Below are 26,122 nucleotides of genomic sequence, written 5' to 3'. Positions count from 1 at the left end.
AAATATGTGGCTATTTGTTTGATGAATTTTGTGATTGGTGGATGATATATTATCCAATATTTTCATTGGTTGTTTGCAAGTTTGAATTTTGTCCTTGTTTGCATTTAAAGGAACCTATGTACACTTGCAATCTTTTAGCCCTGATGAAGGCCTGTGTGCCGAAACGCGTTGGCAAAATATAATTCCCTTTTTAATTACATTCTTTGTTTGCTCTGACCCCTTAACGTCACAGTGTCACTGGTATTGTCAATATAATTTCTCCTTTTCACAGTCTGGCAGAAATTATGGGTGCTTCCAAAATACATCGTCACATAAAAAGTGTATTTTTGCCAATATAGGCTACAGAGGGTGGGTCAACCCACTTGCTCAACTTAACCCACTCTCCCCTATATATATTTTTTTCTGATAATGTAAAATAAACTACACCTGACCATAGGTACATCAATCATGCACTTGACTGTTTTGTCAACTTTTCTGGATATTCTAGATGACAAATTCTTTTCCTTATACAAACAATACACCCCAACATGCTGACCTTTAAATAGCACATAATTCTGTCAGAAATGCATTAAATATATACAAATCGAGAACATTATTAGATTTCTTTGATTATGATGACAAAATGGATACAGAGAGAAGAGCTAGTTATAATGCACGTTTTAGTGTGGAATTGAATGAATCAGCCCTCAGACACACACAAGCGGAGTTGATTCTGACTGGGTTTATTAGTGCTGCTATGAGTGACACAGGTAGTGACGCAGTTTGATGACACTTTTTAGATTACATTCAAAAATACTCATTATACAGACACTCCATACAGATCACTTTAAAATGAACTTCATAAAAGTATGAGCAGATTTGGCATTTCTAGAATCTAGATGTTTATAACACATTTATTCGTAGGCCTATGTTGGACACTTTATTTATTAAAGTCTGTATTTATAAAGCGCTGTCTCAGTTTTGTACACAGACTTCGCTGTTTATGACATAAACATGCATGCAAAAAAATAACTTTCCTGAACACAAGACTTCGCCACTCATTAGGGTGAATTCGGGCAATCTGGGACATTTTTTGCAATTTTGACTTCTGCGATTTATTTCGATTCTGCCTTTAATGGATTATTCAGTCAGTTATTCAAGTTCTCCATTCTATTAAAATTGGGGCTACTCGGGGAACAAACACTCGGTGTGGGGGTGTGGGTGAGTGTGTGTGCGTGTGAGTGTGTCTGTGTACAGAACATTGTCAACTGGCCTGGGCGCAGATCCCCCTCCTGCTCAGTGATTTGAACCGTTGTATATACTAAACTAACTGGGAATTTGGGAAATTAAATTAACTGTTTACTTCATCCTGATACCTTTGCTTGCTACTGGAATATGTTTCAAATCCGTTTTAAATTAGGCGGCTTTTTATTCAACCCCGAGGCATCCTAGGTGTATAAAAAAAAAAGTGTCTCACACGGCTCCGGGGGGTGAACAAAGGCCTTCTGTAGCGAATCGATGCGTTTTTGTAAGAAAAATATCCATATTCAAAACTTAATAATCACTTTAATGTAGCTTACATCAACAGTTGTACACGGAAGTAGCTCTGGGAGCTATGAGGTCAGCGTTGCGCATGCGCCGGTGTGTCTCGTGAAAACCAACGTTTGTTAACAGTAGCAAAGGAAGCAAAGTTTCCTTACTTTAGCAAAGGAAAACCAGTCTCCTCTTGGCATATATCGAAATCCTCCGACATTCTTCTTTACAAATTCTCGTTTTGTACTTCTAATTCTTGACCGTTGTTTTGTTTTGATCTCTCCCCTGCGCTTCCGTGTGTGTCACTTCTGAGCGGCGCATGCACAGAACTGACCACATACGTCATCCCCCCGGAACTGTTTCCGTTTACAACAGTGAGCGCAAGCTAGATTCAAGTGATTATTACGTTTTGAATATGGATATTTTTCTTACAAAAACGCATCGATTCGCTACAGGAGGCCTTTGTTCACCCCCCGGAGCTGTGTGAGACACTTTTTTGTATGGATGGGTGCTTTTTATTTCACTTCTTTTGGACTGAAGCAATCAGAGGGAACACCTTCAAATCACCTTTACTGATTCGCTGTGATTTCAGTTCAGTTTGTATTGACAGAAGGTCAGCACAGTATGCTTAATGTGCTGTAATTAATTGTGCTCAGCAAACAGTAATGCAGCTCTCCTGGATTTTTCCCTTGTGAATCTGCATCATTGTGTCTATGGTGGGAAATTAAATGTTTAGTGAATTGATACAGTATTTTAATTCACATTTCCCCCACACTTGAGGACCACTAACCACACTGTGGCTTACAAGTGGAATCTGAACTAATAGGTCTGTGTTTGCTGTTATTTTTGGGAACCCGTTTTATACTACCTCTAAAGTTGATGTACTATTTTCTTTCCTTTTCCCACTAAAATACTAATAATAATACAAGAACATTGATTAATGAGAATATAAAAAAATTAAACATTGTCTTAAAGTTCTTTCTTTCTTTTTTTAAATCTATTTTTGACAAATATTTAAAAATATTTTGAATTGTGCAAATTTCGAAATCAAGTGAACATGCAGTGTTTTTATATTTGTAATGTTTTTTTTTTTTACTTACTTCGGATCCTACTTATTTTATTTATTTAAATTTATTTGAAAAGGGACCATGCACAATTTTAACATAAATGTTTCCATTTCATGCATTGTACCGAATTTAGCCAATGGCTAGTTTTCATCCGTGGTTCCTTGGCAGGTAATCATAATCATAGGTAAACATAAAAACATAAGACAACAAACACATACAATACAGTAATACTTGTACACATCCTATCAGAACCTAAAAAGAACAGTAAAGATAGCGTCCAGTTAAACCACAACCATGTCAGTGTTTACAGAGTTGAGGAGATTTTAGTTTTAGTTTAAAAATGTCAATAGATGTGCACATCCTTATGTCTTCTGGTAGAGTGTTCCAATGAATAATAGCATTTACTGAGAAAGACGATGATCCAAAGACAGAATGACGAAAAGGAACAACACAATCACTAGTAGATGTTGATCTAGTAGATCTTACAGAGACTGTAGAGCGAAAATGCACAAAATCACGAAGTATGGAAGGGGCCAAACCATTTAAAATTGTATATACCATACACACATTTGAGAAAAGTCTAAAATGATCAAATGTCACCACTGTAGGGTTTCTCCAAAACCCTACAGTGGTGATATTGGTTAGGCTTTTTGTCCAGAGTTTTTGAAGTCTGCTTATAAAGAGATTTTAAAGGTTTAATAACAGTTTCTTCTGCTTGACCCAAACATGTCAGACAGTATGACAGATGAGAAAAGATTGTAGCATGCATAAAAGTCTTAGCTACATCAGTGGGTAGACATTGTCTAATTTGTCTGAAATTTATCAAGTTATACTTTATAGTCCTCACCAATTTCTTTACATGTTTTTTAAAACTAAGGTTTGGATCCACCGTTAAACCAAGATAATTTAGATAATAAGAGCAGCGTAGATTGAAATATGAAAATTATTATAGCATATGTCTTTTAGTTATTAGGCAGAACTGTTAAACAAAGACGGCAAGCTATTGAAGGCTGCTATGCGTCTTGCCAACTTTCCCTGCGCCTGTTTATCAAACTGTTAACAAATTGGTTCCTCAAGAGTTTGTTTCTAAACAACATAATTTCTTGTCAGAAGCGAGACATGTTGCCTAGTGTAGAAGCCAAAATCACCACAATTATTTGGCTGGTGGTCATTTCCAATCTTGATTGTGTCTCTTTGTTAAGGCCGTCATGCTAATTCTGAGTTTGTCTTTTGACCTGTTTACAGAGTGTCTGATCTAGTGCTCGATCTTAATGGGCGAATCAGGGACACGCCGCTCCACCCTGGTCTCCAGGCTTCCCATCTTTAGACGTAGTGTGCGAAAGAGGCAGGACTCGCTCCCCTCCTCGCCCTCCTCTGGTGGTGTCGGCAATGGCGTCCACACTTCCTCTCCCTCCAGCACCAATTCCAGCTCCAGCAGCACGAGCAAACGCCGCAGCCTCTTCCGCACACCATCCCTCAGCTTCCACAGCAAAAGAAACAGCGACCCGACCCAGCTCAGCCTGGACAATCGCAGCCAGGGATCTGAAGCCACCTTTCGAGATGGTTCCGTCTCAAAGACGCGGCATTCATTCGGATTTGGCGGACACAAGAAGAAGATCAGCCGATCTCAGACGGAAGACCTTGAGAAAGCGTCTACCAATCGCAGCGTGTTTATTAATTGCATCAGCTCAAGGACCAATGAGGGAGATGATTCAGGGTTCCTCGATGATGTGAGCAGCAAGAGGTCTTCCAAGCATAAGAAGCAGCTGCTGCCCAAGTCCTTATCAGCTCACCAGCGGTTTTCTAAGAACTTGTCCAATGTCCCAGACCAGGGTAAAGGTCAGGATGCTGCGGAAGATCCTCCTAAAACTGGTACCCCAGGTTCTTGGCCTGGAGAACTGGCTGAGAGTTCTCTACAGTCGCCCATGATCTCAGAAGACCGCACCACGGCAATAACACCATCCGATTTTGTTCACGTTACCGAAGACTCTGTCTCGGAAGTGGACGCTTTACCAGCCCCTAGTCCAGCTGCTCCACCCGAAAACTTCAGCCAAGCTGTTTCTACCTCACAGGTGTCCTTCACCCCAGCCCAGGCCAGCACGGAAAAGCACTTACTGCCAGACACCAGCCACACAGCCAACACACAGTGCGAGAGCACCACTGCCCATACGGAACCTGTAACGCTGCAAACAGTGAAAGAGCTGGACCTTAACACTAACCCTAATGCTAACCCTGACCAGTCAGAGGCCAGTGAGAATGAGCGAGCTCCAGAACTGAGTGAGGACAGCAGCTCCAATCCAGACGCCCGTGGGAGGCGGTCCAGGAACACTGTGCTCATCCAGCAGGCAGGAAGATCATCATGCCTGAGCAAACTGGAGACCAGGCCAAGTCACCTGAGAAAGCCGCACACAGGTAATGTCAGTGAACTCAGTTGCTGTTTTGTTTGTTTATATAGAGGCTGTTTTGTTTCTGGTTTTCAGACAAACAAGTTTTGAGGGAAATTATTCACATACTTGCTCCATGACTGAAACATGTTAATCTTTGATCTTTAAACCAGTTTCACTAATCTTATGTCCTCCGAGTTTCCTAGATAACTTTCTGCTTCCACCAAGATAATGAACTGCTCTTTTGATGGACACTTTAATATCACATGAGTGCTGAAGTTTCAAAAATTTTGGAGGAAAAAAAAAACTGAGTGGGTACTACAGGTATTCATGAAGTTCTTTTTTTCTGGTTAAATTGGTTTTAAAAACAACAGGCAAATTAATTGTCTTCATGATTGTTTTAGTACATATCAAATGGGCAAAATGACGTGACCAGCTATCTGCATGTTTTTCTGCTTATTAAATGGCTACTTGCCAAATAAAAAAAAAATATGCCTGAAATATTGATGTGACTTGAAATGTATTTATTATAAGAGAAGGGACCTCAGAGAGACATAATATACATATAGCACAGCTATATGTAGAAGCTTTTTTGGGCAACAACAGTCAGTTATACTTTCTACTATATTCTGTGTAGTGGGTCAGTATGCAAAATATTAAAACGCAAAATGCAGTGATTGACTAATCAGCATGTAGTATTTCAGAGAGCCATGCAATATGCTAATTAAGAAGCCGGTTACTGCTGGAGGGATGTCAGACATCAGATACTATTAATGCCACATCATTTATTATTTGTGTTGAATTAATCTATCACAGTTAATTATCATATTTGTGGTTTTAAAAATGGCATTGAAGCCCTCATTTAATAACCAATAAAAGCTCTACATAACATGTAGCCTTAAACTGATTGTGAAACTGATCTTCACAGCTCTGGAACTGCTGAAAGCTTAAACTAGTATTTTGCACATGCAAACAAAAACTGGGATCTTTATTTTAAAAAAAAACATCCCCCTCCCTTTGGAAACAATGCTTTGTGCTCCAGTTTGGCTGTAGTTTTCTTATAACATGTGATTTCCCTTCTGTAAATTATACTTTTACCTTATGAGCGCTTTCACTCCAGAATGCCTGTGGCTTAGAGGTTTATGGGAAACTAACCAGCTCTGCTGTATTGAATTTCCTCTAGTTGTGACCTGATATTTATTATTGGCTTTACTACGGATCCTGTTGCAGGAGAGAGTGAACTCTACACTCACTGGTTTCATTTACAATTATAGGCTTGGGGTCATTCATTAATATTCATAATCAATGATTAAGCTCTTTTTAAGGTTATTAAAGGGGTCATATGATGCGATTTCAAGTTTTCCTTTCTCTTTGGAGTGTTACAAGCTGTTCGTGAAGTTGCAAAGACTAAAGTATGCACTGGGTCAGTTGGCCAATCAGAGCAGACTGCGCTTGTCAAAGGAGGGGGCTTTGTAGAAAACGAAGCGTTTGAGAGAGGCGGGGCATAGAGGACCTACAATAATGTACAGTATTTGAAAAATAATGTGTTTTTTGAACATTAAAGCATGTCAACATATTCTGTTACACCAAATACACAAAATAATGATCTTTAAAAAGCATCATATGACCCCTTTAAGATGTTTTTAGTTATACTCGCTTATCTTTAGATAGGAGGAAATATGTCTGTATACAGTCAAGTCTGTTGTTTACCATGTTGGCAGCAGATTATTTTGGCAAAACAAGTTTTCCAGAAACCCTTTTTGTTTAATTTAGATATGCTGGAAATTTGAGCCAGTTTGTTTTGCATGTTTTTATTTTCTTGTGAACTTATTTAGACATTTTCTGCAGTTTTTATTGTGTTTGTGTAGGTTTTGGGCTTTCACTGAATATCTGTATATTTTCTTTCGCAGTGCTTGTGAGTATTTGTGTCAGTAGGATCTAGGATTAAAGCATTTATGATGATAGCACTGTACTGAAACATAATTAATGACTCTTTGTCAGGCTGTTATTCATGTTGTTTAGATTTTAATATCTAGTTTAAGAGATACATTAAATTTAGTTTATGCAAAGCTGATGCAGTGGGTGAGTTGTAGTTTGTGCCCTAGGCTTAACACTTCTTCTTTCTGTATTTAATATCTTTCCTACGTGTTTTACATATTCTTCAGATTGTGACCTGCAGCCTAATTTAAAGTCCGTTGAGATCTGTCTCTGTATACAGCAAGATACTGTAGAAATGTTAATCATTCAGTTAAAGGGAGGAAACTTGATAACAAGGTGGTTTCCATATTTATTTTTTCCACTGCATTTGAATATTGTTTTCCATAGAAGTGCAATTCACAGTTGCAGTTTAAAGGCATTCATGTGTATTTTCCATAACCTTTTATATATAAAGTGTATATCTTGGATATATGTTCATATGTCTTATGTACACTACCATTCAGATGTCATGTTTGTACATATTAATATTTATTAATTACTAATATTTTAGTAAATATTTTACGGATATTTGTTTTTTAGATACTGATGTTAAATATGTATTTATGATCATATTTGTAAATATATAAAAGTATTTTATATATATATTATTAGGGCTGTCAGTTTAACGCGTTAACTTAATTAATTAGTTATGAAAAATAACGCGATTAAAATATTTTAACGCAGTTAACGCACACTGGCCCCGCCCCCAGACCTCTAGGCCTATGTCGTCTTATTTCATACAGTTGACTGATGACAAATATGATGCAGGGCAAGTGGGCAACAACTCTATAAATGCAGTTATGCCCTAAAATTCAAGATATTGGGGCAAAAAAAAAAAAGCCCCTGTATGAGTTTTTGTCTCATATTCATATCATATGATAAGCATATCACACCAGCAACGTGAGCAATATCACAGGAGTGCCGTTTTTGTCACGAAGAACCATAGAAGAACACGAGTGCAAATGAGATTTTATACAACAGTTCAGTAAATAAGAAATTAATATTGTACTATATTTTAAACCCAATATTCTATGTTTTTATTCAAATTTACCAACGAAAATATTACCTATAAAGCAACAGCTGAAATGTTGTGCGTCTCCGAGCAACACAGCAGTGTTTAGTTTCTGAATAAATCAGCCGTTTGAACGAATCGACTCATATAGACATTTACCGCCACCTGCTGGTAGTTTTAGTTTCTTCCTTAGAGTCTCATTTCATTTATTTATTTTAATAAATAAATAAAGGGATAGTAAACCAAAAATAAATAAATTGTCATCATTTACTCACCCTCATGTTGTTTCAAACCTGAATGACATACTTTTGCACAACATAAAGAAGGTATTTTGAATACTGTTGGTAACTAAGCTGTTTTGGTCACTAGTGACTTTCATTGCATGAACAAAAAATACTGAGATGGTTCTCAAATTATTTTCTTTTATGTTCCATACTTTATGTTAGGCCATTGTAGCCTAAGCATTTAAAACAATAATAGCTTTAAACGATCTTTTAGGTGTATTTTCACAGCCATATTTAGTTTGCAATTAATTAGATTAATTAAGCAGCACCCTGTAATTAATTCGATAAAAAATTTTAATCGACTGACAGCCCTATATATTATATACAATACAGTTCAAAAGTTTGGGATAAGTAAGATGTTTAACGTTTAAAAAAAAAAAAAAGAAGTTTATGCTCTTCAAGGCTGCATTTATTTGATAATTTATTTATCAAATAAATGCATTTATTTAAAATATAAATCTTTTGAACTACCGTTGAAAAGTTTGGGGTCAGTATATATATATATATATATCTTTTGAAAGAAATTAATACTTTTATTCAGCAAGGATATGTTAAATTGTTAAAAAAGTGATAGTAAAGACTTGTATTGTTAGAAAAGATTTCTATTTTTAATAAATGCTGTTCTTTTTAACTTTTTATACAAAGAATCTTGAAACAGTATGACATTCTATATATATATATATATATGCGCATTATATGTGTTCTAAAATAAAACCTCAAATGAACAACACATAACACCATGCCATTATTTATTTAACAAAAATAAAGCCGCTTCAGTTCATTCAGTCAAGATAGAGGGGGTGGAGTTTTGAGGTTTTATTGACAGTTTGAGCGGATCCAACAAGATTTAGTCACAAGCTCTTTTTAATACCTTTCATTAGCTAAATATTTGTAAAGCAGACAGACAGATGTAAAGGGTGACCAATATCATTGATTTATTGAAGGAAAAAAAAAAAACACCATCACCAAAAAAAGGGCACTTCGGAGTGTAAGGGCAAAAAGGGCATGTGCTCTGCACAGGTTGAGCCCTACCTGTGCACGTGCCTGATGCTGGTGGAGGGCAGATGATTTTGGGCTTGTTTTGTAGCCACAGGGCCTGGGGGCCTCACAGTCATTGAGTCGACCATGAACTCCTCTGTATACCAAAGAATTCTAGAGTCAAATGTGAGGCCATCTGTCCGACAGCTAAAGTTGGGTTAGTATTGGATCATGCAACAGGACAATGATCCCAAGCACAGCAGCAGATCTACAACAGAACGGCTGAAAAGAAAAGAATCAAGGTGTTGCAACAGTCCAGTCAAAAGTCCAGACATCATCCTGACTCTGTGCAGAAACAAATGCCCACAAACCTCAATTAACTGGAGCAATGTTGTAAAGAAGAGTGGGCCAAAACTCCTCCAGAACTATGTGAGAGACTGATGAAGTCATACAGAATATGATTATTTCAAGTTATTACTGCTAAAAGTGGTGCTACTGGCAACTGAATAATAGGGTGTCCTGACTTTGCTTTTCCATCTTGGCTTTATTTTTGTTAAATAAATAATGACACGGTGTGATATGTCATGTGATATTGTTCATCTGAGGCTTTATTTCCAAATTGTAAGACTTTCCAAGGACCAGATAATTTTTTATCATCTCCTGATACAGAAAACCATGGAATTCAATAGGGGTGTCCTAACTTTTTCACGTGACTGTATATACACACACAAACCACACAGCAGCCCAAATGTGTCCAGCATTGATGATAAAAAAACATATTAGAATAATTTCTGCTGCATCACAGAAATAAATTGGATTTTAAAGTGTATTAAAATGTTTCACAATATTACTGCTTTTGTGATTCAGATCAAATAAATGCAACCTTGATGAGCATAAGAGACTTCTTAAAAAGCATTAAAAAAATCTTACTGATCCCAAACTTTTGAACGCCTATGTGTGTGTGTGTGTGTATGTGTATATATATATATTATATACTGTATAAATATAATGAAATATACTGAAATAACAAAGAAATATACAGAATAACTCAGAACAGTATGTTTAGAGCTCTTTGTTTTGAGGGATATGTTTTTCTAATCTATGTTTGTATCCTTTACAGTGTCCATGTGCAGCAGCGTGAGCCCGTACCATGAGGTGATGCGCATGGAGAGACGTCTGCGGTCGGCCTCTGAGGGTGCAGGAGGACCCAGACTTCACCTCAACCTCAGGGATCCTCACTGCATGGAGGGCAACACTTTATCCAAGCAGAGAACCATTTCCTCATCTTCCAAACTGGGCAGCCTGGTAAATATAATGCCATTCCACTGCTCAAGCTCACATTTTCTAAAATCAGTCATAGATGAACTGGTCTATTTGATTGAAATGCATGACTGTCTTGTAAAACCATTGATGTAGACTCTCAATGTGTCTTTCCGAGGGATTAAATTCCCACCCAGCGATATAATCGCAGTGCTTAATTAAACAGACAAATCCCCTCACACCATTTTACCCAGCAGGTCAGCAGGGCCAGTATCCATGTGTCACTTTCCCTCTGTAGAATATTTTTTATTAAATCCAAATGTTGTTTTGCGAAATTTTATCAAAATTGTTGTCATTATTTGCTCATCCTCATGTCACTCCAAACCTGTATGACTTTCTATTTCTGTGGAACACAAGCCAGAGTTATTATAGAGAGAAAATATAAACATAAAAACGAATTTTAAATATGAATAAAAGTGTCTAAAGACACTTAAATGTAAGTTTCTAAATTATAATACAATAACAGTGACACAAACAAAATATTTTTGATTCATGTACTGGTTGCTTGTTTTGATGCAATTACAGTGAAAGGGGGACTGAAGCTTTCAAGTTTCAAAAAGACACAAAAGGATAGGAACACAAATAACTATTGTATGACTTCAGAATTCTTGTAATATATTGTATATATACACCTTTACTTGAAAGGTCCAGGTTCTGGTGAGTCAGTACTGTGGTAAAACTTAGCCCTGAAGAAAAAAGGACGATTGAATCAACTCTGAAATGTAATTGAAAATCCCAAAGCAGGTGAAAGATATAAGAATATTTCAAAGTTATTGAATATGCCGTGGAGTGCAGTTAAATCAATAATTACGAAATGGAAAAGAGTGGCACTGCTGTGAATTTGCCTAGAGCACACTGTCCTGAGCTACTGTGCGAGAAGCAGTCTTTTGTGATGCTTCATTGTAACCTAATCACTGGGCCTCATGGATTCTCATTCCTCATTCACAAGTTCAGTTTCATTAGAAAAGCTGTGATTGTGAAATATCTAGTTGACAACGTAAAACAGCCTTTTTGTACTGCAAGTATTTTTTTAAAGCCACCATCTGTTTATTAAAAGCAGACTCCAGAAAAATATTGTCCTTTAATCTTTTCACAAGACCTCACAATAAACCTGTGGATTATGGGTAATAACAGGAGCACTGTTCACAGCAGGCCATTTGAAGTCCAACAGTGATTGTGTTGAAGTTTGTTCAAGGTGGTGGAGCACAAGCAGTTCTTTGATTCCTGTAGTGGTGTTTTCAGTGAGAACAAATATATGTACAGTGCTAACTGTTAGCATGCTAAAGTAGTACCAAAGACTTCAGATATACAAAGGCGGTGCACTCATATTACTATGAATGAGAGAAAACGCAACTTGCATTATTATGGTGGATTAAGTCCCGCCTTCTAAATAAGAGAGCCAGTTAAAGTCATCACATCACTGCAGCTGCCATTAGAAACTCTGTTTGCCATAGAAACAGTCATTGTCCTGAGACCCGTGCTTAGGACTGATGGCATGTGTGCATTGGATAGGCCAGCCTGAAATATAAGCTTTTTCTAATGTTATTTGAACATAAAAAAAACCTTTTATTTCCCCATTCAAGGAGATACGACTTGGCCTTGGACGCCCGAAATAGCTGGAGGCGTTGCAAATATCGCTGCTGAGTGAACAGACTTTCCTTGAAAGGGAATTTGTTACTGCACACTTTCTACATGCTAAAACTCGAATATTTAAAAATTGTGTCTCTATTTAAATGTATCAGTGCTGAAAATATTAACTAGTCAAGCTCATAAGTAGTTATTAGATGTGTAACAGGATAGTCAACCATACTAACCCATCCCTATTCACTAGTAGCTTGCTTCTTGAAAATTTACACTGATTTGAAAACAGCTGAACTACTGTCACTACTGTGAACTACTAATACATGTTGTACACTATTACTCAAATATTTGGGGTTGGTAAGATTTTGTAATGGCTTTGTCAAGTCTCTTATGCACACCAAAACTGCATTACAATATTAAAAAAGAACAGTTATTTTAAATACCTTAAAGTGCAATTTATTCCTGTGATGTCAAAGCTGAATTTTCAATAGCCATTACTCCAGACCTCAGCGTCACATGATCTTTCAGAAATCATTCTAATATATTAATTTGGTGATGAAGAAATGTTTCTTATATTATCAAAAGAGTTAAGTATTAAGAGCTGCTTAATATTTTGTGGAAACCGTAATACAGGATTCTTTGATGAATAGAAAGTTCAAAAGAACAGCATTTATTTGAAATATAATTCTTTTGTAACATTATAAATAAATGTCACTTTTGTATCATTTAATGCGTTCTTGCTGAATAAAACTAATTTCCTTCAAGAAAACAAAAAACAACAAAAACTTACTGACCCCAAACTTTTGAATGGTTAAATAAAGTTATCGGTGACTATTTTTTAGCTTGTGCCATTCATTGGTGATAGATAAAGAATTCAGCTTGAGTGAGATTTTAGACAAAACCCTTACAGGAAAACATTCTTTCAATTAGTAAGGAAAAACAATGGGTCATACTTTTGGCTAGTTCCTACAAAGTTATAAAGGCTTTGTTTTGTTTCTCAATAATGTAGCCTGCACCTGCACAGCTTGAGGCCAATGTAATTGCTCTTGTTTTCCAGCGTAGCAGAGGAAAACGCCACATCCTGTGTTATTGTTCTTTAATGCTTGCTAAAGTGCCACTGATAATTTGTCATCAAGTCATGTGCCATACAAAATTTGTGAGTGAGGGTTACCTTTACTCTGGCTGGGCTGACCTGGCCTTTCCATTTACATTATCCTGCTTGGCAGTTGTTCTTGGATGAGGCTACATCCTGAAGGCAGCGTGTCTGATCAGGTTTGTCAACAGAAATCGGAAATCTTAGGAAACGTGTTGTATGTTTTGGGCGAATTTGAGGATCCAGATTCTTGTATCCTAAGCTGTGCCAGATAAAGATAAATGGATATGTGAGCCTACGTTTTAATTGACGGATGAAACGGATTTGTTGAAGGAAAATCCTCTTCTCCGGTGCCGTCAAGTTCAGTGAAAGGGCAGCATTTTGCGTTGTGCAAACTGCACGGAACAATGAACATTATTATCTGTGATGTCCGATTTGCAAATGAATAAGTCGGCTCTTAATGAATCAGTCTCAAACATGTCCCAAACTCACAAGTTGTTTGTATGAATTGGTCTAATAACTGACTCGCTCACTGAAGCGTGAGTCATTTTCAAAATGAACTTAAGCATGAATAACAATGATATTTATTTATTTAAAAGAAAATCATTTGTTTTCTGAATGCTCCATTTTGAAAGCCAGTTGCTACCTTCTCATTTTTAGTTTAAGCCCTCTTAAAAAACAGAAAGAATTTTTGTGTGCGTGTTCTGTTTTAAAGTCTTTTTTGTAGATTTTTCTAAGCTGACACTGTAATCACCAAAGAATGTAAATGCTCATTAACATACTTTTTACGGGGCTGACTCGCATAACTTTTTATGCAAACACAAAGACAGGCGGGAAAAGGGAAGTATTCCATTGTCACAGTGAGAAATTGTGGTTATGCTCACTGCTCTCAAGGGAAGCATGCCAGTTATTGCTCTCTGTGTTCTTCAAACATTAACATTTGAGGAACTACAGTAGTTTCCCATTTCTGTAATCTTTGGCCAACACACTTGTAAATCACATAAGTGTTGTTCGGTAATTTGGCTTTGCCTTTTGCAGCTTCATTTGCATCAAGATGGTTCTTGTTTGATACAGCCTAATTGTTTTTAGCTTGCAATCAACCTTTATTTTGTAGAGCAGGAGACTTTGGTCTTGCTGATGAATGAAACATTTGAAGGGCCTGAGTTTCACTTAAGAAAAAGCTGCCTTATTGAATCAGGCCTTATTTTGCTCAATACGTTGTGGCCTAGACTTGAAATTCGATGACATTTGTTTAATTGAGGTTGTCTCTGCAATGGTATTGATATAACACCAATGACTGGCACCAACTAAAAATAATCACTACTGACTTAAAGGGTCAGTTCACCCAAAAATGAAAATTCTGTGATTATTTACTCAACCTCATGTTGTTCTAAACCTGTAAGACATTCTTTCCTCTTCGTAAAACGAATTAAGAGATTTTTGATGAAATCCAAGAGCTTTCTGACCCTCCATAGACAGCAACATAACTACCGCGATCAAGGCCCAAATGTAGTAAGGACATTGTTAAAATAGTCCATGTGACATCAGTGGTTCAACCTTTTTTTATGAAGCTACAAAAATACTTTTTGTCCGCAAAGAAAACAAAAATAACTTGTTTATTTAACAATTTCTTCTCTTCCGTGTTAGTCTTCGACACTCGTTCATGATGGTACCATGACCGTTTGAATCATGTCTCATTTTTTGCCATTTCTCCCTACAGTTACTTCAGCATCTCAATACTGTACCAATAGGCACGTGTTCTTAACACGTCTTGCAATGGATCTTAAGTGCGGGCGCCCTGAGTTCAGTTCGGGTCATTTCCTAATCCCTGGGATATATTTGTGCAAATGTTTTCTGACTCCTCATAAGAATTTCTGGTAGCAGCACAGATTTCTGGTTCTGAATGTGTCTGAGGATGTATCCTTGCCTAACCTGCTAATGTGAAACCTGTTAGATTGCCTCCTCAAATAGTGTTTCAGTGTTTATTTTCTCACAGGGATATTTTTTTTATGATTTCTGAAATGCGAAGGGAAGAAAAGTTGTTTACATTGCCATTGAACTGTTTTGGCCTTTTTGTCAAGGGCCGCAGGATATTTCAGTTAATAAGTAAAGCATATTTTTTCCTGACACTGACATGAAAAGATCAGAAAAATCTGAACATCGGGAGATGGAGAGTGAGTCACACCAAATGTCAGCTCTCTGTCACCTCCTCAAGAAAAAAAAGATTCTTTTCATTAGGGCTGAACGATTTTGGAAAATAATCGAATTGCGATTTTTTTTACCAATATTGCGATTGCGATTTAATATGCAATAATTTTTTAAAGGTGTTCGACTTGAAGCAGCGCTGCTTAGACCGATGGGTGTGTGTCATCAAAGTACTGCAAGAGCTATAAGAGAGTGCGGACGTCTCCTTATGCTTTCTCTTGCTGTACTTTGATGTCATACATCGATCGATCTTCAAGTCGAACACACCTCTTTACTCTCGCGTGTCACGTGACCGAGTGTAATCGCAGCCTCTGCGATTGAAAAATCGCGTTTTTTCATACCGCGATATTATCGTAAATGCAATTAATCGTTCAGCCCTACTTTTCATCACCTCTTTCTTTTTTCTTTCACGCAGACATTTTTATCGAGCACTGGCCGTTTTTGTCCTTTCTGCGTCTCTTGTCAATATCTGTGATTAGCGACCTTGTTGATTGAGGCGGTTTGCATGCATACGCACATAAACAACCTGTGTTCGGCCGTTTATGTTCACAAGGACATTTATGAACCATGACACTGTTCTTCTTTAATATATCTAAATAAGCTGTCTGAAAAGGTCACTGAATAAGGCCATTCACTTCATCAATATTACGTTCTTACAGAGATTACAACAGTAGTGATGCATTATGTTCATTTTGTCATTTGGCATCGTAATATTTCACAGAGGTAAAGGCCAGGCCGTTTCATTTCCTGAGAGTCTTAATTAGGGGCCCAGCGACCCTTTAATTTCTAGCAAAGTCAAAGTTAAGGCACTTTTCTGTTCTGATGCACTATCCACTACTTTGCTCTGTCCTGCTTAATTAGCCACAGAGCTGCGCTTTTCCACTTTAATAGGACATAATAGCTGCTCTTTTGCCTTTTTGCCTTTTACATGCACTTTTAAATAAGATTAGCTTGAAATACTCCATATAGAGCTTTGCTGAGTCCGGCTTGTGTGTTATAATAAACAACCCTGTTTTAGTGTTATTTTTCTTACCTTTAGCTTTCAATCCCAAGGTGGTTTTTTCATGCTGGGCACAAGATGGCAGTGTGACACTTTGAAAAGCATCACCCAGAACCCCACTTTGGTTTGAGCGATATACAGGTTTTCTGCTTCTTGAGTGCACAGTGGAATTTTTTTGCGCTGATGTGTGGAAAGGTTGCTGTAGAGGCGTCTTTAAATCAAATTAAGTCCTCTTTTGTCGTCTTGGTTTAACAAAGAGTCCATGACACGCAGCTGGAGGTTTGAGCTTAATTTAAGAAAGTCTTTAGTCACTTCTAACTGCAAAGTAGAAACATTAAATTGGATTCTAAATATGTCATAACTACTAAAATATGACTCTTATATGGATACCAGGTCTCAACAGTAAGACCTTTTTTTTTTCCTATTGGCCTGGTCATACAATGTTTGCTTGTCCTCATTTTTACCATTTTTACTGGCTTCACCACAAACAAATGGTACAATGATAGTATGTGTATATGTGTGTGTGTGTGTGTGTTACATTAAACTATTTATATTTTTTCACCAAATTATGTACTTTAAAAATATTAACAAACAATGCATTCATATTTTAGATTAAATCTAAATTTATAAAAATATGTAATTCTTTTGCAGTAAGAACTGGAAATAATACATATATTAAATGTATATTTACTATATTCTTTAATTATAAGTTCATTAATTATGTGCAACTACATAACCCCATTTGTTGGCAAATTATGGCATGTAATAAAATGGACCCAGAACCATACTCACGGAGCTCTCCTTAGCAAAAATGTTTTATTTTGGCATGATATTTTTTTCCTCTCTTTTCCAGGATGTTTTGAATAACCTTGGCTCATCTGAGTTGGATGAGGATGACCTGATGCTGGATCTCGACCTCTCTGATGACCAGAGACCTCGCCATGGTATGTTTTTACCAGACTCCAGTTGCTCTCTCCTTTTTGCTTCAGACTCTCAAACATATATTATGGCATTTATCTCTCATTCATATTCATGCTGTTAAATCTCTGAATATCTTGTTATAGTAATTACATATCCTTATAATAGCTGCATCGCTTGAAGAAATGATTTTTGCCGTAGATAAAAAAAGATGAGACCTTATTCCCCCCAGCTTTAGCTGAAGAAGACATGGGCAAGTCTTCAGATTTTAATACCTTGTAAAATATTACACCATAAAGTTATGCACGCATACAATGATGAATTAGTCATGTCGTCATCTTAATTTTCCAAATGTTCTGATATTTCGGGAGGAGTTACATCAGCACATGTGACGCTACACGTTAACATGTACCACAGGCAAAGCCTCTAGACAGATAAACACTGCGAATGTCATTGCTGATATTTACTAAAGCAGTTTTTTTTTTGCAAGAGAAGTAATTATTGCAGCGCCTGTGCATGAAGTCATTTTGGCATGAACTTCCTCTAGATCAGTGGTTCTCAGCTGGTTTTGCTTCAGGACCCAGATTACACATTGGACAAGTGGCGACCCAACAAAGTACAAAATTTTGTTTGTTGTACAAAAATGTCTTAAAAATATAAATAAATCCCTTATTTTAGGGAAATAAAGTTGAAGCTTATCCCAGAAGCCTTTTTTTTCTTAATTTGCTATTACAGCCTCACGGGAGGATTCCAGTCAATCCCTTGCATCATGCCTCAACCTGCTGCCTTCACCCCTGGAGGCTTCCACCGTCCGGACCCCTGGAAGAGATCCCAAGGAGCCCCCCCTCAGGTATCTTTTCCTCACTGCAGCTTCTATTCTCAATTTCACAGATGCACTGTGAACATGAATGGTTCGACAGGGGGATAATGTTACATGCCCACTTTAATGATTCAGTAATGGTGTTTACCTTGTTACAAACCACAAAATGATCATCCAATTGTTTCATGAGCATGAACTGATTTGCAGAGCTCAACAATAAGGATTTTTTTTTTCTGCTGGTCCAATCAGACTTGTAGTTCTGATTGTTACTTGCCTGCCAATATTTTCACCGGCACTACAAGGAAATGCATATTAGAAATAGATTGGTGACAACTGGTGGTGGACGAGGAGATCCCCCCTCACAATGTAGAGCGCTTTGAGTGCTTAGAAATGCAGAAAAGCGCTATATAAATGTAATGAATTATTTGTATTATTATTATTATTATTATTTTATTTTTTTAAAGAAATTACTACTTTTATTCAGCAAGGATGCAGTACATTCATCAAAAGTGACAGTAAAGGAATTCACAATGTTGCAAAATATATATTTAAAATAAATGCTGTTTTTTTTGTAAACTTTGTATTCATCAAAAAAGTATCACTGCTACCACAAAAATATTAAGCAGCATAATTGATTTCATCATTGATAATAAGAAATGTTTCTTGAGCACAAGACCAGCATATTAGAATGATTTCTAATTTCTGATTCAGGTCTTCCAGCCAGTTCTATCAAACTTTTACAATTAATCCAGAACACGGCAGCAAGATTAATTTTAAATGAGCCGGAAAGAACCCACGTCACACCTCTGTTTATCAATTTGCACTGGCTACCAATAGCTGAGTCCTTAGCAATCTTCAAGAATCGGCTAAAACCACATCTCTTCCATCTTTATTTGACCCTCTAACTCTAGCACTCTCTATTCTAATTCTATTCTTAAAAAACACTAGCTTCTCTATTCTTTTTGTATTCTATCTATTTGTTTTCTCTTTATTTAATATACAATTAACAAAAAGCAAAAAAAAGGGGCCTCTAACATTTGCTTGCTCTATTCTTTTTCTATTCTATCTGTTTTCTTTTTATTTATTATATAATTAAAAAAAAACCTTGCTACATGTACTGCGTTAGGCTAACTGAGACTTGTCATAGCATTTGCATATCATTGCTCTTTTGTTGATTTTGATTGCTTCCATTGTCCTCATTTGTAAGTCGCTTTGGATAAAAGCGTCTGCTAAATGACTAAATGTAAATGTAAATGATTTCTGAAGGATCATGTGACAGTGAAGACGGAAATAATGGCTACTGAAAAGTCAGCTTTGCCATTACAGGAATAAATTACGTTTAGTAATATTTCAAATAGAAAACAATTATTTAAAATTGTAATAACATTTCACAATATTACTGTTTTTATTGTATTTTCGATCAAATTAATGCAGTCTTGGTGGGCATATGAGAATTCTTTCAAAAATAATTCAAAACAATTTAAAATCTTCAAAAATTAGTCAGCACTGCAGTGCAGAGATATTATTAAATTCATATTTGTTCTAAGTCAGCACTTCTATGAAAATATTTCAGTGCTTACTGTTTATAGTTCATTAGAGGGAAAGTTCAACCACAAAAGAGCATTCTTTCATCCTTTACTTTACTTTGTGAAACAAAAAAAGATGATAATTTCTAAATCGTCTTCCTATTTTTTTGGTCCATACACCAAATATCATCTTTTATGTTCCACAGAAGAATGAATTTCTTTCAAGTCATCTGTGCTTCAGTTTATGACATATGTTACGCATATATGCAAGGAAAAGCTATTACATGCGTATAAATAAACATTTGAAAAACATTTAAAATAACATTTAATGTATAAAACTGTACATTTTGGCTGAAAGTTTGAAAAGAAACGAGCATTTAGTAGCAGAATCTTTGACATGTACAAAAAAGCAGCAAGCATGTCAAATGATCCATCATCATCCATCATGTAAAAAATGATGGATGATATATTGATGGAAAGAAGTTTTTGTTTACAGAGATTTGCAGCCTCTCTGTATGTGTGGTATAAGTATATTGTGCTATTCTGAGAATTTTCATTTTGGAGCATCAGTACTCAGTTGAGGGATTGTCCTACTATGTTAAACAGAAGCACAGCTTTAGCCAGATTTGAAGCGTTTTGATGAAATGAAATTGCAGAGTACCAAATAAACTACAGCGATCGCTAACTAGCATGCCAAGAAATACAGTCATGACAATGTTGATGTGAGAATAAACTAGTTTATACAGTTGTGTTCTCAGTGGAAGCGAGTCCTACTTCATCCACTGCTTTGCATCTTGTTCCCTAAACTATCAAACTTTCTCTGATGTATTGACATGGGCATTGACTGCGCCGACAGTTTGTATGCTTTGATTACGTTCTCTCAAACTCTGTCTACTCTGACTGGCAGTTTCATCCTCATGCGTAATGACAGCAGAGTCATTTCAGAGCCAGATTAATCCCACGTGGACACAGAGCAAATTATATTAGCATGGAAATTAGCCTAGAAAATTGAATACATTTCCTGACCTTATAATTATTTGTACAGTTTTTAGAGCATGCCCCAAAATAGAGCGGGTTTATTTTGAAATTATTACAGAATGTACCCAAACGACTACATTTCAACTACTGGTAATAAGTCATGTATTTGTTTTCTGTATAAGTAGAAGGTTTAATGTTTAAATGCAACACCGCTGTGCCAAATATTACCTTATATTGCTGAAAGGTTATGAGAAGTACTTTCCCAAACCTACACTGTTATATGACATTTTATAGTATATTTGAGCTAGCGAATGCCTCATAAAAGCCGTGCTGCTTCTAGAAAGTGTATATTCGCCTTGTCAGCAGGTGGTGATTGAATGACCTTGTCTTGATATCTTTGACACAGTTTTGAATGAGATTTCTTACCGAGTAGCCCTGCAAGCTACCTTTTTGTTTTTTTTGTTTTTTTTGGTTATTGCTACATTTGAGGAAGTTCTGTATTTATTTTCTAAATTTATGGCACCCCAGGACTGTTCTGTTCTCATTATGTTAAAGATCTCACAATTTGTGCTTGATTCTAGGCTCTTTCATCGTCAGCCGGGCTATTGCTATTCATGCTGGGCTAGCTAATTTGATTAGTAATTATTTGTTGCATGGTATGATGTATTAACAGTGCATTTAAAGGGATAGCTCACAAATTTTTTTTTATTCTGTTTATTTACTTAGCCCTATGCTTAAACTATCTTGTAGTTTTTGGCACAGTTTTTTTTTTTGTTAATAAACAACAGTTCATAGTGTTTTTAAACCAAAAGGACAAAGCTGTATGATAGCTTTGTGTAAGAAATGTACTCAAATTTTTTACTGGGAAATGTTCCCTCCACTGCGTCTCTCAAATCTCATACTACATACAGTACAGTTTAAAAGTGTAGAGTCAGTAAGACATATATTTTTATTTATTTATTTTAATATATTACATTAATTAAAAGTGTAAATTTATAGATTGTCTTTACTTTTCAAAATAATGCTGTACTTTAAAAATTTCTATTCATGAAGGATCACGGTTTCCACAAATGTATTTAGCAAAAAATTTGTCTTCAATTATCAAAAATTGATGATAATAATAATTGTTTCTTAAGTGTTTAATAAGTGTATCTTGACCACCATATCAGAATATTAGAATAATTTCTGAAGGATCATGTGACACTAAAGACTGGAGTAAATGTAATGGTAAATTACATTTGAAAAATATTTTACTATAGAAAACAGTTATTTTAAATTGCAATAATATTTCACAGTACTACAATATTTTTTGTTAAATAAATGCAGGGAGCATAACAGATTTCCTTTTTGAAAACATAAAATCTTCCCAACTCCAAACTTTTCTGAACAGTAGTATATTTAGATGCATCACATTTGGGTATGACACGCATCTGAGCGTGTGAATAATGACTTAAATTTCAATCTGTTCCTCACACAAAGCTATGATATGGTTTCTGAAGAATATAGCGCACCAGTTGTGGAGTTTTCTTTTATTTACTGTAGCTCTGCCTGCCATAATCACCGTGAACTATTGTTGTATGGAAAAAGAATGCGTTCCATAAAGGCAGCATACTGCTTTGGAACAACACGAGGATGAGTAAATAATCGCAAACTTTCATTTTTGGGTGAACTATGCTTTTTGTTGCTCTTAGCGTCTAATAATTCACCCAGCATTGAAAATAATGAAACTCAAAAGAAGTAAAGTAGTTGGCTTTTTCTAATGTTTGTCAAATTCATCATTCGGAAGACGGGAGAGAAACGGCTTGAAAGATGCATGGGATTGCGGTATAGTGTCATTATGGTGGGGAGGTGTCAGCTAGTATAGATGTCTTTAATGGACAGTGGCTGGGAGGCCTGTTTTCTGCGGTGAGTCAGCTCAGCTAGAGTTGAGGATGCACTGTTTGATGGGCTATAATCCTACACCCTGACTAAGTGACAAGATATATTATCCCAAGGCGAAATCTGGGCTGTTGGTGTGGAAAACGCATCAGCCGTCAGCGAGACTGATGCACAGCAGCTCGTGTTATGTTTTTCTCGCTCAGCGACGCAACGCCAGCCCATTTTACGGCTCTGAAGAGAGGCAGAAGGAAGTGTTTTGCTTTGTGAAGGGAGGCAGAAAGATGAAGCTATAGGAAGACTCTAAAAAAGAGCTCAGTCCAGCTTAGCAGTGCTGCCAAAAACAAAATGACCGAGTCTTTATTGCGGTTTGATCTGTTTTAGTTATACTATCAGCAAGGTCGTCTAGGAGGGAAAAAAATCTAATTGTTTATAAGACCCATTCAGTTTCCTTGTACGCTTTCTCTAAATCATATTTTGTTCGTCTTTTCTTTAGAGATGCACTCAGTCATTTTTTCCTCATTAAAAGTTTCACGTAAAGAAATTAATAACTTTTTATTTATTTAAAATATGACTTTAAGACTTCAGTAAGACTTAGCAAATCTGTTGTAACCTACAAGTAGACCCTTCCTGGCGACTTCCATGAACAGGCATGTTTGCTATAGAGCTGGACTGCCATGATGTTGATCTGTAGGTCAAACCAGAAAGTGCGTTCGTCTGAAGTTCCCAGCAAACTTCTAGCTATTTTTGATTAATTAGTAAAATAAGGATTACTTACTACCATAAGGATGCAAGTTTGATTCACTAAACATGTAAACAACCATTTGTAAATGTGTAATTGATGTTGTAGAACTAAACGTGAACATCTCTTCAAGTCACGTACAGTATATCACAGATATTTTACTCGTAAATAAAAACCGTATTTCTTAAAACCCATTAGCAATCCCTGAGGGAACTCTGTAATTAGAGAACATCCTAATTGTCTATCGGGTTTAAGACTAAACTGAACATCTCTATTAATGCACTTCTACTGCTACTCTTACGATTTAAATTATGATTTGTTATTATAAATATATTTTTTATATGGTTAAATATAATTACAAGTAAATTATACTTAATAATAATTGTCAAAAATCTATAATTATTACATCAAATTTTATTATTATTATTATTATTATTTAATAATAATAATAATAATAATAATTTAATGTTATTTGTAAAGCACAATATATGGAAACTATGAAGCTCTGGAAAACCTTCTAAATAAAGTAATCATGATTATTGTGATTATTAATAATGATATTAATATTAAACAACAACAAAAATCTGCTACTGCTAAAATAATAAGAATATAAAAATATTAATAATAAGATTTCATGTCAATTATGATGACCGTAAATAATAATAATAATAATAATAATAATAATAATTCCAACGACAGCACTAATGTTTTATTATTATATGTTTGTAGTAGTTTTGGTGTTGATGTTAAAATAAATATTAATAATCATGTTTACATTATATAGAGGTCTTACAGAGCTCAAGGTGTTTTATAAAGCGCAAACATAAAAGTGCGCCGAGATGAAGAGCCTGCAAAATGTAAACAACAACTTACTGAGTGCACCTTTAGCCCAGAGACAGGAAAAGCAGTGAAATGCTGAGACGCAAAGCTCACGAGCAGCTGGGTTCTCTCTCTCTTCCTCATGTCCTTCAGGAGCAGGTTTGCTTCAGCAGGGGGCAGACTCCTCAGCTCTCCGCAAGCTGTGGTCCTCCACAACAGAAGGAAGAATGTCTGGCCTTGTGCTACTTTCCCCAGTCTCCTTACCTAAGTCTGTCAAGGTGATTCAAAAAAAGAGAGCGAGAGGGGACTTTCAAGGAAACTCGGGTGTGACTAAAGGAGCGCTAGACTTTTAGTTTGAGCATAACTAATTACCGAGATCCAGTCAGATGTGGTTTTTTTTCTGAAGCGTGGAGTTGGGGGAGTGATTATTCCTAACCTTTGATCACACTCTCAGTTGTGGTGTGATGTTGATTTCTCCACAGTCTGTGTGTGTGTGTGTGTGTGTGAGCGAGATCTGGCTCGGGGAATGTCTCCTGGGGGTCTGGCTGAGTCACAGCGGCAGAATCCATTGTTGTCACACGTAGCAAGGACATCACTGATTGGACACACAGTCTTTGTGAGGCGGCCGCCTCTTCGCCTGATGTGCATCCACTAGCCATGAAATGTTGAAACACAAATGGTTCTTAGTCATAAATGGCAGAAGGATTTTTTGAGACCTTTATGATATGTTGACTGTAGTAATTTTCCTCTACAGTAAGAATCGTTACCTTCTGGAAAACGGAAATCTCTTAAAGCTTGAGCTGTTAATGTTTTTGAGGGGAGAAACAAAGATTTTAAGTTAAATTCCCATTGAATTTGTCAATTTTAAATGAAGCTCATTCATGTAATACTTTCAACAAATGACTCTTCTAAAGGCATAAATATTTGATCAACCAGAAAATTTTTTTTAATGTCAACAAACCGCCTGCAACCACTACGTCCGCTCTGACATCATTGCTTAATTCCCTGCTAGAAATAAATAAACAACAATTAAGCCACAAGGGACATCACGTAATGAGCAGAATCAACACATTTAAGCTTTTCAGATGTTTGGGGTTGAAAAGTTCAGAATAAACAAACAAACCGAGATGATGTCATCGCCGAGGTTGCTGATCCCGGCCTGAAGCTAGTCGTCGTAATAAAAATGAGTCAAAGCTCAGAAATTTGAGTTTGAGGGAGATGGGTGATGGCAGTGTGAAAACTGTTGACTTCTAGTATTGCTGCCAGAAATCCTAGCATTCATAGGACTTGACCAATTTGTTGCAGTCTGTTGTGTTTGTCAAAATGTCTTGCTTGGATAAACAAAATGGCCAATGGCATGAAGAAATGAGTGGTCTGTGAATGTTAGTAGTCAAACAATGTGGGTTTTTTAAGGGCTTATACAAATATAGAGAACACAATATTTTTACTTATTATTTTTGTTATGAATAAGCAAAAAAAAAAAGAAAAGCATATTGGGTAAGGTTTCTTTTAAGGATGCTTAATCTATAAATAAATAAAAATAAATGCTGTTCTTTTCAAATGATCCAGAAACAGTATTGTTTTCACAGAAATATTTTCACAGATAAATGTAGCTGCTCAACTGTTTTTAGCATTGTTAATAATAATAATAATAATAATAATGTTTCCATAAATTACATTCAAAATAATAACTTGTAAAATAAATTAAAACTGAAAACAGTTTAAATTGTAATAATATTTTACAATATTATTTTTACTGTATTTTTTTACTGTATTAAGAAATATAGCCTTGGTGCAAGACTTCTTTCAAAAACATAAAATAAATCTTACTGACCCACAAATCAAAGGTAGTATATGAGAATTTTGGGGTATTTCTAGTAAAAATAACTATATTGTGAATGATACTGTTACCATGATATAACATTACTCATACTGTGATAAAAGATTTTGGTCATACCACCCACACCTAGTGTGAAAATTTGTCTCTGGCTGGTAGGGAAGATCATTTAAATTCATTTAATGCCACTTTTC

The 26,122-nt window shown here is 36.1% G+C and overlaps 1 protein-coding gene across 6 annotated transcripts in view; it reads left to right on the top strand.

Annotated features, from left to right (window-relative positions):
* The first annotated feature begins 3,828 nt into the window (after positions 1 to 3,828).
* Positions 3,829 to 26,122, top strand: part of LOC107751435 (serine-rich coiled-coil domain-containing protein 1-like) — a 72,329-nt gene continuing 50,035 nt past the window's right edge. For 4 of the 6 annotated variants that reach the window (XM_016567165.1, XM_016567164.1, XM_016567168.1 and 1 more), the window contains exons 1-5: positions 3,829 to 4,991; positions 10,335 to 10,519; positions 17,267 to 17,357; positions 17,879 to 17,947; positions 18,067 to 18,181. In XM_016567165.1, the coding sequence (XP_016422651.1) occupies positions 3,851 to 4,991; positions 10,335 to 10,519; positions 17,267 to 17,357; positions 17,879 to 17,947; positions 18,067 to 18,181 (1,601 nt within the window). In that variant the 5' untranslated portion in view covers positions 3,829 to 3,850. The remainder of the gene's footprint in view (positions 4,992 to 10,334; positions 10,520 to 17,266; positions 17,358 to 17,878; positions 17,948 to 18,066; positions 18,182 to 26,122) is intronic. The other 2 variants (XM_016567167.1, XM_016567166.1) reach the window with 1 other exon arrangement.

The sequence above is a fragment of the Sinocyclocheilus rhinocerous genome, unplaced genomic scaffold (assembly GCF_001515625.1).
Source record: "Sinocyclocheilus rhinocerous isolate Xijiao unplaced genomic scaffold, SAMN03320098_v1.1 scaffold1654, whole genome shotgun sequence".
In the NCBI taxonomy this organism is placed as follows: domain Eukaryota; kingdom Metazoa; phylum Chordata; class Actinopteri; order Cypriniformes; family Cyprinidae; genus Sinocyclocheilus; species Sinocyclocheilus rhinocerous.
The sequence above is the reverse complement of the archived record's forward strand: the minus strand, read 5'-3'. Positions and strand labels throughout refer to the sequence as shown.